Genomic DNA, 12,766 nt, shown 5'->3' with positions numbered 1-12,766 from the left:
GCGTCCAATGGCTATTTTATCTCTTATGTTATTTTATAATTGTTATACCTATGTACAAGTTGCACTTTCATCTGTACTCCATAGAAAAATATAAATTTTAACGTTTTGTAGCTGGGATCCCATGAAAATATTGGCATGGAGATCATATAGCTTTTATTGACTGTTATAATTAACATTTTGTGTCACTGTTTGGTCATTGTCTTGTTTTTGTGTCATGCCCTAAGATGCAGCATAAGTTCTTAACAAAATTATTGTATTTCTTTTGTTATTAGATTAAAGTCTCTAAAATAATGTTATTTTAACACTAAGACAACACTGTGATAAGGACTTGTGATTAAATGTATAGTATAACTGGTAGGTGTTAGGTCACTTTGACTGAAGTGGGTGAAAATAAGTGCATTTAACTTGTTAATTATTATTATTATTTTCCTTGATAATTGTTATTAAAAATTCTTTAAATATTAAGGTAAATAGACTTTATATGCCACTCGTTTCACTGACTGTGTTGTTTTGACTATACAACGTATGAGGACATACTTTGTTTGTGAAATGGCCGAATGATTTTGGATGTCAGGAATGAGGACATTCCGGGATCAGGATAGCCGACTGTTAGCATTTTAAGTTTTCTTAACTGTTTTACCAGTAGCTAAAACATCATCTTGATAGAACTGACAGGAGCGGTCAGTGGGGCGAGGGGTTTGTTTTTTGGTGGTAGCGAGAGAGTGCGTCTCGAGACTTTAATTAAAAATTAATAGCTTTCAGAGGGAATTTGTCAATGTGCGATTGAGTTGGAATAAATCTGTAAAGTGGAAAAATATCACTTTTATTTCGGAGGAGGAATTCATTACAGTTGTGATATAAAAAGTGAAATGTTGTACTTCAGCCAACGAACGTCGTCTTCACATTAGTCTGTCTGACTACTACGAGTACAGCGGTCATATTAAGTCAGTTGCAGGGCCTATATTACAAAGTGCAAAATTCGAACTTCATATCTTGCCGTCCCGCTGACGTTTATATTATTTAATACGAGAGTGAGAGGAACGGCACGACACCAACTTCGGTTTCGGATTTGAATTTCGAATGTGATTGACTTAATTAATGTAATTGCTGCATAATAATGGTACCTATAGCGTGGTGGCGATACGGACTGATCTTGCACAAGGTTTCGCGTTATGAAGATACTAGCCTTTGCCCGCGGCTCCGCCCGCGTGGTATTCGGTTATCGCGCGCTGTTCCCTCGGGAACTGTGCATTTTTCCGGGATAAAAAGTAGCCTATGTCACTCTCGGGCCCATAAACTATCTCTATGCCAAAAATCTCGTCGATTCGTCGCTCCGTTACGGCGTGAAAGACGGACAAACACACAAACACACTTTCGCATTTATAATATTAGAATGGATTAAATTACCGCCAGAATATCTCATTCCGCGTAGGAGGGTACTTAGTTCACCAACGCGCTCCTTAGGGTCCGGAATCTTGATAAATGTTTAATGTTGATGTTGATAAAGATTGACTTACTCATCAAAGTGAAGTTTGCGATCAAGATTAATGAAAGCTTAGGTAATCACTTCTAGCTTTTACACGCGGTTTAGCACGAGTAAATCATTAGGTATAACAATTGAATTACAATTTTCGGATTACGAATAAACTCCCGCGGGAATTTCTATAAAATATTGTTAACTTTCCTAAATCGTACTTGTTCCTAAATCGTACCCTATCGAGTCCTCATCTCGTGAATCTGCAGTGGCCACGCGAATGCTAGTAAATGGAGCTACTAGTTTGCCATATTATGTGACTCGAGCAATGACTCCACGCTGTTCCTCCGTCAATTTTTTTTGTAATTTTACTGTTTTCAAGTAATTTTTTTGGTTGACTCATGGGTTTTCAATTCAATTACAATTTTGAAATTCAACATTTTTTTTTGGATTTTTTTTTTTCAGATTGAGTTAAGTTATGTAACTTGGAAGTTTCTTGACTAATTCTATACTTATTTACGTTTTACATAACTAGACGTTTAAACGCCAGCCTGGCAGCCATTTGGCACACGGAAAATTTGAAATCGTTAGGTTTCTTGTGCCTAATTCGTACTCATCACTTAGTTCTATTTCGTACCGGTACGAATTAGGAATAATTGTTAATATTTTTGTTTAAGGTCGGCATGGCGAAGCGACAATGCAATTCAAGTAATGATATGGAAAAAATCCTTAATTGTTACAAAAATGGAAGTCGTGTATTTAAAACTCTGTAACCGACATTTCGACGCCATTTAAAAGATTGAATAATATGCACGAAAAAAATTAACGTCCGAAAGATTTCACAAACAATGGAAGATGAGGTTTTTCAGCGTTACTATACGGGATTACGTCACTTGGGTAATGTTCGTTTTACATCTTACATTATTCCACAGACATCGACAAATTAATCAGATTAGTTAAGCAATAATAATTACTATTACTTATGAATGTCAATTACTGTGATACAGAGACACATATTAATCAAAAGAGACAAATATTAATCAAAGGATGTCAAGTTTGCTATAGATAGGTACGAGGGTTCCTTTTAAGTTGTGTCGTTTGGAAAAACTACAGACAATTTAAGAGTTAAAGGTTGGTATATCAACAAATTTAACAAGCTCCTCATTTCACATTTATGTTTTTGACAGGATAATCTATGCGTCATCGAACTATACCGCGTCTTTTAGAGCATGTTTTTTTACTATCTAAGTAGCATGCTTACAATAACGGGTTTACCCAAAGACAACAAACCCCAAGTTTAGGGGGCCGAGGCTGCAATGCCACTTGTTGCGGCATCGATCGACTCCCACGCCCCCTCCAAGGCAACTGGGGGCTAATACAGCCTCCCACAGAACTAATGATAAGATGAAAGGTTATTTTCATTTCCAAGCTCAGGCTGTTAAACATGGATTATCGAAAAGATGGTGGTTAAAAAGCATTTCAGTACCCAGCGATAAAGATTGCACATCGGTCTTTGGAAAGAGACTCGGCTATTTTCAGCTTCGTAGAGCATTGGCACACACCACTTACGTGACTTTTGTCAGTCGTTGTACAGGTGCAATAGAGCACGGACGCATTTAGATGAAAATATAATAAAGAGTTGTTGAAACTCCCCAAAAATTAAATTCTACGATGGCATCTTTAGGAAAAAGAGGGAACTATCTTTTTTCTAGTAGTTGCAACAGCTCTCTATAGATAACCGAAGTTTATGATGTCATTTAACGTCAAAACGTAAACTCCATAAAGGTGCAGTATTTATTTGATTTATAACATCTCTTAATAAATACGATGATTGATGGAATGGTCACCAGTGTTCGGAAATCGTCGTGAACAGCCAATTGTCTTTTTCCGAAGACTGATATGCAATCTTTATCGCCGGGTACCGTCAGCATCAAAAGTAGCTGCACCCTTTCGTACTTTGTCGTTTTACAGCCACGTTCTAAACGCCTATAATCCGCTACTTTTGATGCTGACTGTACCACTGTACATTTCATTCACTTACCAATGCATACCACATAAATTTGAAAGAACGTGTGCTTATTGACAGCGAAAGAGGAGAAAATGAAGATTTCTGTGACATGTTAGTTGGCGCTAGTATCGTTAATAACTAAACGAACCAATCGCATTCAAGATTGTAACGTCAACGGACCTGTTGGTACTAACGCCATCTAGCGACATTTCGGTTGTCAAGAAGTGTTGTAGAAGAAAATACAACGATACAATTTTTATTCATCTTATTTTTAGTTCTGTGAGCTTCTCCGATTTGAAACCGGTGTCTAGTTCAATTTGGGCTTTAGAATTATTTATAGGCTGGCTCGATTAATTCTGCACCTTCCCCGATTTGCCACCGATTTGTTAAAGGGGTTCCTTATTTTAAGCTTTTAATCAAATGAAATGATTGTGTTGTTTGATTGACAAAGGGACGGGGGGACGCTCGATTTTAATGAAAATTTACAATTTAAAGTTGAATAATTCTCAAACATATCACTGAATCGAAAAATCTTCTTAGCAACCCCCAATGGTTTTAAAATCCCTATCCAACGATACACCACTCTATAGGCTTAGTCGAGAAAAAAAATCACCCCCCTTTACGTCTACGGGAGGTACCCTAAAAAAAATATTTTATTTACCACTTTGTCGGCATGACTGATATTGTATATTCATGCCAAATTACAGCTTTCTAGTACTAACGGTCTCTGAGCTTAGCCGCGGATGGACAGACAGACGGAGACATGGCGAAACTATAAGGCTTCCTAGTTGACTACGGAACTCTAAAAAGGTAGTGTATCATTCCTGCTAATAATTACTAATGCGATTGTGAGTATGTTTGTTTGTTACGCCTTCACTCATAATAGTAAATGACGTGATAAAATTTGGTAGAGAGATAGATTACAACCCAAAAATAGTTTTTTCACTTCTCATGCTTGTAAAGTTCGTATTTATGCTAGATCTAGGCGACATAAAATTACTTTTTATGCTCTAGTGCATAAAATAAAATCTTCGTCTAAGACCACGGCAATCAGGCATGCCACAAACAAAAAAGTTTCTACAACTTTTTTTAATTGTAATTTTTAATTTGTATAATAATTTATTTTAATCAAATATTTATAAATTACGAGTATATTGCATGAAAAATAAAAGGTACCCAGTAAGTGAACAATGTTTCACTATTGTTATTTCCTCTCCTCGCAATCTAAGTGAAAAGCAGAGTGTAAAACTCGAGCATTAAACCCATTTCCCCCTCGACGTGTCTATCAACCCTCGCCGTACCGGCTTGTTGTGACTATATGAACGTCTCGGGTAAAATGGATCGTCTTATGCTCATGTTGTACAATCTACTATTATTCTGGAAAATTGGACAACAGCAACTCAGCAGATTCAGCAGATTGGGCAACAGCTAGGTAACTTATATCTAGCACTTGTTAAACAAATGCCCGAGATAAACTCAGTATTGCAGAATCTACTCTTAAATTTGACAGGTAGGTACTCAAATATTATAAAATTTGATATTTTTTCCTTAACTTTCATTTATATACCTATACAGTGTAACTTATCCATTGAGATAAGGAAGCCTTCTCATTATACCGTCACTCTGAGATGGAAACAATTGAGGCTATTTGGCTCTTGATAAGGTAAATAGTCATGATGACTAAACATTCAAAGCTTTTCAGAGAGAAGAACATTTTATGTTATCTCCAATCTTAATGTTTCCAGTAAAATACCATCAGTGCAAAATATAAACGTCCTAATGATGTCGTAAAGGACAATTTTGTATGGTCAAGATGACATCTAAAACATGACTTGGAAGCGAAAGGTTTTTTATTTTACAATTTATTTTTACTTTCGTAACCAGAAATAGAAAGACACGGAAAAATAACATATCCTGGCAAGACTCACGAAATAAACTAGAACCTTTTGAAACTAGTCACGAACCATTTTTATTTTTCAAAAGAATAAAATTGCTATTTCGAGGTATCCATTTACTTTTCCATTAAACAGGAAGAAGCGCTCACAGAATCTAGTCCTACGATTTATTAAAAAAGAAAAGTTATAAATGTCAATTAAAATTAATTTTCAAACGAGAAATGACGAGTACTCTTGAAACTGTTAAAATCAAAGGAAGACACATTTATTTGACTGATGTTAAGAAACTTCTTTCTGGCGAGCTTAATAACCAACTTGTAAAGTTTAATATTATTCTACTACCTATAATTCTATTATTCAACTACCTAGTTCAACTTTCGTTTTCTTAGTTGTAGTTACCTATCACTCTGCTATAACGGGCTTGTGACATTTTAATTTTAAGAGCAAATTATGCATTCGAATGGAGTAGGTATTCTACTATTTCCCTCAACTAAAATGTTAAGGATGGATGAGTGTGTAAACACCCCAAAACACGTTTCTTATATTAAGTGCTCTTTATTAAGCTTAGGAAAGCTTTTAGTGAGCAATTGAAATTTGCTACGAAGCTTTTGTTTACAAGAGTCACTTTGGAGAAATTTGTCGTTTAATTTAGTTCTTTGAAGTTATCTTTGTTCTGTAGATCTGGGAAGACCGGGTTTTTTCTTTTTTTTAACAACCCTCTTCATAATATTTTCTTTTCCTTTGAGTTATGTACAAAAATGTAAAGAAATTGAATGAGGAAAGCTGTACATATTTTTTATAACTTCATAGATGAAGAAAAACATAGTGTTTTATTCTTTCTGTTTATTTAACGTTGGTTCATTCCCTTTATACAGTAAAAATGAGATCATTCAAATAAACGACAGTTTTTTTCAAGTTCTGCTATATTGTTAGTTAACTTTTGTGTTAGTGCTAAAGTTAACTTTTGAATACCTTTGTTCACTAATATAATTAATAATAACTCTCTTGGTCTCTGGCTGGACCACCAGGATGTCACTACTAGATTATTGTATTGTTACCAGATTTAGGTATATAAATATGCCAAATTTCAAATCATTCCACCACTGAAAATGGATCAAATTCAACTCGCAAGATTGACCGCATACATACACACATACGTTACAAGTTAAGTTAAATAACCTTGTAAAAAGAGTAACTTACTCGGTATCCTGTTGATCGCCCGTAGCGGCCGCAATACTCGAATGGTCCGGATCGCCGACAGATTTATATTTTCCACGTGCAACGCGTATTCTAGCACCCTGGGGGAGAAAAGATTGTAAGAATCACTTAACTTGGCTCAACGATTAATAAGACACCATTAGAAAAGATATTTACGTTTTAGTGAGTCATGAGTAATTGCAATTAGCCAGGTTTTTTTTTACATCTGATGCAAGTTAAAATTTATGGTTCTACAGATCCGTTATGAAAAGCCCAACTGAATGTGTCTATATCTTCTATTGTTTTAAACTATGCAACGGATTATACTGTAGTTTTCATCACGAGTATGTGTGTATGTACGTTTAATTACAAGACCTTTATTTTTTCATTTAGTTTTTTTCAAAGTTGCACCCGGCGAAGTCGGGGTGGGTCACTAGTTTATAATAAACTATTTGACTATTACAAATACTTTTATTTATAAATGTAATCGTTTCATGTAATATTTTTACTACTAACAATTTATTTATTGACATATCGCGGCACCCGAATTGGCATAGTTTTGTAATAAGAAAACAATTTCTATATATAACATTCATAATGTATTAACTTCTTTATAGATAAATAGGTATATTTAAAAATTGTAATCGACTCGTATGCTTTAGTTCAAAAGTTGAATTGATTGGAAAAATTCAGGTACGTTGTATTATTAACCATCTTTCGTACAACATACTATTTTGCACTAGGTAAGTAGGTACTACTAATAAACAATGGTTAACTTTTTGAACCTGTATTCTTCTTCTAAAATATGTGTGAAGTAAAACAATGTACGTAGTACCCAGCCATGACGATGAAAAATCGAGCCTATTCCAAGAGTCCGCCAGGTAAGTGCCATGCCGTACACCCCATAAACCATCTTGATCGTCAGCTCTATCGTGAAAAATGCAAAGATGATGTCGTCGAAAACCTGCAAAAAATCGTCAAAAACTTTAAAAGTACTCGTTGATATCACGCTACTCATTTCTTAGTGTTTTTACCTTAGTTTTTAATTCATGAAACACGCACGCATTAGTGGTATTTTTTATTAAATAATTAACTAATCAACTGTCAAACTAGGCATTACGTACATTATCAATTATCTACAACAACAGACACGCTTACAATTCTTAGATTGAATGCGCCGCACTTTTTTTTTATTTACCTGTGCGACGTGCGTTCTGCCTTTCTTGATGGCCAGTTTTTTAAAGTTTTTTCTAATCAATATAAAATTGCCATTAAGGTGTTATTGATGGCCTGAGATTTATTATCAGACTGACACTAATGTCTGTTATGTCTGATTGTAAATTAGTGATGCATGAGTGAGAAAAAGAAACTGCTGCATGGAAACGGTTACAAATTTCATGGTAATTAATTATGTAACTGTTCGGTAATTTCAAATGTATTACGCGTTTTTTGTTCATCTTTAAATATAAAAATACTAATAATTACATATATGTATTGTTAAAAAAACAAGCTTACATGTAGTACTGAAATAATAGGTACGTATTTAAAAACTATTGTTGCCTTATTATTGCACTGCTCGCTAAGAACAGGCGGCAGTATACCTAATACTAGTAATTAAATTATATCAAATTTTAAAGTGAAATTTTGTAATTACACCTAGTTACTTGAAGTCAGAGTAAAGTATGTCAAGGTAAATACCTGTAATATCTTGCATCTGTTAGTAACACACTGGTCATCCACGCAGGGCTGGTACATCCCCAGTGTCACGCAGTTCAGCAGAATCACCAACATGGAAATCCTCTCGAACCACGTGGAAGCAATAGTTAAGGAAAACATTTTCTTTAAAGTAGTGGTTAATAAAAGTAGGAATTGTAAAGATATTTATTAGTTTGAGCTAGGCACACGTAGGCTCGTATTGATGAACTGACGGAGATAAATGCATTAAAATATTGTTGTATATTTGTGGGCCTAGTTTTGTGCAATAAGTATAATAATACGAAGATTTTGAAATATACATAGTGTAAATTTCATTACAAATTTGCCCTGACTTTTTCGTGAAGGCAAACATTGTGATAAAACTTTACACACTTATGTAGCAATGGTGCGTGTAAAGTTCCCGATTTGGTAGCGCAAGTCCACGTGGGATACAAAAAAAAATTAAAAATGTGTTAATGACTTTGTATCGGCAATATTTCTGCTACCCCTGTACCCCTGTACCCCAATTTTTCAGGCTCAATTCAATTCGCGTCTTCATAAAGCCAAATAATGAGTTCCGTGGTTGCCAATGAGAATAAGTCGTACGTAATAATGGAGTATGAGTAATGAATAACGAGAATGTTGGGAACAAGCATAGAGCACAAACAGCACAATGCGGCTCACAAGACGTGGCACAACGAAAGCTTACGTGCTATATTTTCGATCTACGTCTTTCGCGAGAAATGAAGAAAATTTTTTTTCATTACTACCTACCTTTAATTAAAATTTTTATTCTTCAAATTCTGAGAGCAGGCCTGTGCCTGGCGGTGGAACAATATAATACCTAGGCCCTAGATCATGATTTCCATGACTATCTAATCCAAAACAACGCAAATTTATTTGCGAGCTTCCGTACCAATTTAATTCGGTAACCCGAATGCTCAAATTATGAACATGGCCGACCCCCATTAATGACTTGCCCCATTGTGCGTGCCATTATGCCAGGATAATATAAGGCTTCCATTTAAGAAACCCTATTATTTAACACTGACTAAGCTTCTTTGCGATTGAAAATGGCTTATATGCAATTAATTATTGAGCTTAACGAAGCTTAACTGGAAAAAAAAGTTGTGGAATGAGCGGTTTTCAGTGAGCTTAGGAATTTATTTGTGTTAAACTATCTTCATACAAATTTCATTCAAATCGGTTCAACGGCTTAAGCATGAAGAGGTGACAAATATACTTATTTAGTTATAATAATATTAATAAAGATAAATAAGCTTTACCCGCGATTTTAAACGCGTAAAACTTTTGGTGCTAACGATTGAATTGCCACAACCAAACCGCTGGGCTTCGCTCCTGTACAGGGTCGGACTGGCCCTACAAGCCTACAAACCCTTGGTCCCAGATCTACCGAGCGAACCGGTCCCCTTCTGCCCAGACCGACACTGTAAAGTTTATTTATTATAGTACAGTTATTTTAAGATGCTTCCTGTACTTTGCAGTGGTAGGACCTTGTGCAAGGTCCGCCCGGATTGCTACCAACATCTCGCTCGCTAATCCTGCCGTGAAGCAGCAGTGCTTGCACTGTTGTGTTTCGGCGTAGAGAGTAAGACAGCCGATGGAAATTATTTGAGGTAACCCATCTTAGGCCTACCCCTAATGTTGCAGACCCAATGTTAATACCCCTGTGTTGCAGATGTTTATGGGCGGTGGTGATCTCTTACCATCAGGAGACCCACTTGCTCGTTTGCCATCCAGTTGAATAAAAAAAAAACTTGCAAAGATAGCCCAGAGCGATGTCAAAAAGTCGACAACGTTTTTTTATAAAAGTTTACATTCGGTTTTAATGTAAATTACTTCACCATAAACATCAAAGAACAAATGACGAACAAGCCAAACGCTTTATAAATAAAATGAAAAACGACTTCAATGGTCTGGAAAACGTCGCGCGTACACTATTAACCCAAGACATGATCCTGAAAAAACAAAAATCGTAGTTTCACAGGAATTTATGGCGGCCTCCAAAATCGGTAAGACGTTAAGGGTAAATGGTAAGACCTTCGCGAAAACACATTATAAATCAGTTCCTAGGAAACCTTTTACTAAACTAAAGCCATTATAAAGATCTGACAAACAATCGTGAACCAAAGAATACGCAGTCACGAACTTTTCGCGCTCCGCTGAATAAATGTGCAATTTTAAGTAACTCCTGTCCGTGTGGAAATTATTTCCTGAGGGATAAGTGCTTTTCTTGGCATACGCATAGCTTAGCATACGCGTAAGTCAGTTGTGATTTGTATCCTGACTTTTTGCCAGAAAAAAGGGCAGAGATAGGTTAATAAAAATTGGGGTTATAAAATAGTAGATCAAAAATCGTAATATCTACGACATAAATTAAGACGTTAACAAAAAGATGCACATCTACGTTTGTAAAATAATTAATTAAAAAAAAAGTTAAAAGTAATTGTTACCCTCGCTCGAGTCATTTTGGGCAAAGGCTGGTCCAGCTCGAATGGTATGCTATTGCCGTGAGCGTAATGGCATTTTGGGAAAAAAAATGGGGCAGACTGACAAGGTTCGACGTTAACTAAGTTATTTCGTAATAATTGCGTAAATTAAATATTATTCAATCAACTGGTTTTTGTAGTTCTGGTGATTTTTTAAAACTGTACCTAATGCTGTATATTTCATTGATAAATAAAATAAATTTTCTTATATTTTTTGGGTTAAAGTATGATAATTATTTTAATGTAAACGTCAAATAAACAATACTCAAAAACAAATTCCTATGAGGTTCAATACAAAAATGAAAGTTTTATTCCCCGTGCCAAGTAAAACAAACATAACGTAATCTTTCGTGAAGGAAATCACCGTTTGTTTCTTCACTACTCGATTGCTCGTTTGATGAAATTTCAAGGTAATAGCGGGGGAAAACACGATCCTTCAAAGTAGGTCACAGCGGGAAATCAAATCCCGTTAAAAATCGGCCGGGAAATGTTTTATTTCGTATTACCGCCTTTGCTGAGGCCTGAGATTTGCCTGTTGTTTATATCTGCCTAATAAACACTGCATGACGTTGAAAAAAGTTATGCACCGTGCTTTTCTTGCTTTTTTTGACAGACGGCCAAGGTTATTTAATAAAAAAAAACTTTATTACAGACCGGCAGATCCATTGTATGTTAGTAACCATTGACTTATTACTAATTAGTAACATTTACTGACTAACAATGAAAATCATTACCTGGAAATTACCTTATCATTTATTATCTTTTTGACTCCAAGGGGTAGCCAGATCTGGTATTTTGATATTTAATTTCAGCTATCAAGCTGACCTCGATGCGCTTTTGAGAGGATTAAAAACAACAGACGGATGAACGCAGAACAAAGTGATTCTATAAACGAGGGTTCTGTTTTTGCCGACTGAGGTGCGGAACCCTAAAATCATCAAAAAAGTTTTTTTTAATGGCATGCTACTATATAGATACCATACTGATACAATCGAAAGGCCTATCATTGGTCTCGCTTGTAGGTGAAGACTAATTTGTTAAAACTGTCCATGGTAAACAGTAGCTTAAGAGAGCTAACATCGATAAACCAAAGGCTAACAGCGGCTAACAGGGCTAAAGGGAAGCTTAAAGTTCCATCTTACAGACTGGATAAAACCAAAAAATCGTTTCTTTAAATTGCATACGTTTTGATGAATAAAATCAAACAACGAAACGGATTCTAAAATTCAGATCTATTGTCAAGAAACATTAATCTCTGAGGCGTATTATAAAGTTAATGATTATATCATGGACAGAGATATTTGGAAATAATTTCGATCCGCATTGGCGCGCCTTACTTCAAATAGCGAACCTACTGTGGTTAAAAATAAAGTTGTGTAAAATAATTGTGATGTATAGATATCATTTAATAATATTGTAAATCTATAAAAATATAATATACCTCGTTGAGTTCTTGCCGGACTTCTTTTCAACAGAGGTTTTTTCGAACCAATGGAGATTTTTTTTTGACATTCATAAATGCTTGTTATAGCCTAAATCGAACAAAAAATATTTTAGACTTAGACTTTGACTTTGAGAGAGAACGACGAATTTAGTTCTAACTAAGTATGTATTTCAGCAACATAGATTGTGGTTACAGCACAAACCGCAACTAATGAACCACCTAATAATTCAGTCTCAAAGAAATGTCTGAAATGTTTGACTAGATTTCAAAGGAGCGCAAAGCTAGGTTTTTAGGGTTCGGAGCCAAAATTGGCAAAAACGGAACCCTTATAGTTTCGCCATATGTCTGTCTGTCTGTCTGTCGTCCGTCCGCGGCTTTGCTCAGGGACTATCAGTGCTAGAAGCTGTAATTTTGCATGAATATATTGTAAACCATGCCAACAAAATGATACAATAAAAAAATTTAAAAAAACATTTTTTTTTAGGGTACTCCCATAGACGGTAAAGTGGGGGTGATTTTTTTTCTCATCCAACCCTATAGTGT

At 35.4% G+C, this 12,766-nt stretch overlaps 1 protein-coding gene across 2 annotated transcripts in view; it reads right to left on the bottom strand.

Annotated features, from left to right (window-relative positions):
* Positions 1-7,462, bottom strand: part of Ca-alpha1T (Ca[2+]-channel protein alpha[[1]] subunit T) — a 53,152-nt gene extending 45,690 nt beyond the window's left edge. For both annotated transcript variants that reach the window (XM_074089448.1, XM_074089450.1), the window contains exons 1-2: positions 7,410-7,462; positions 6,578-6,675 (exon numbers count right to left, since the gene is read on the bottom strand). In XM_074089448.1, the coding sequence (XP_073945549.1) occupies positions 6,578-6,675; positions 7,410-7,417 (106 nt within the window). In that variant the 5' untranslated portion in view covers positions 7,418-7,462. The remainder of the gene's footprint in view (positions 1-6,577; positions 6,676-7,409) is intronic.
* Positions 7,463-12,766: the final 5,304 nt, after the last annotated feature.

The sequence above is a fragment of the Choristoneura fumiferana genome, chromosome 6 (assembly GCF_025370935.1).
Source record: "Choristoneura fumiferana chromosome 6, NRCan_CFum_1, whole genome shotgun sequence".
Classification (NCBI taxonomy): domain Eukaryota; kingdom Metazoa; phylum Arthropoda; class Insecta; order Lepidoptera; family Tortricidae; genus Choristoneura; species Choristoneura fumiferana.
This window is presented reverse-complemented; position numbering and strand designations above follow the sequence as displayed.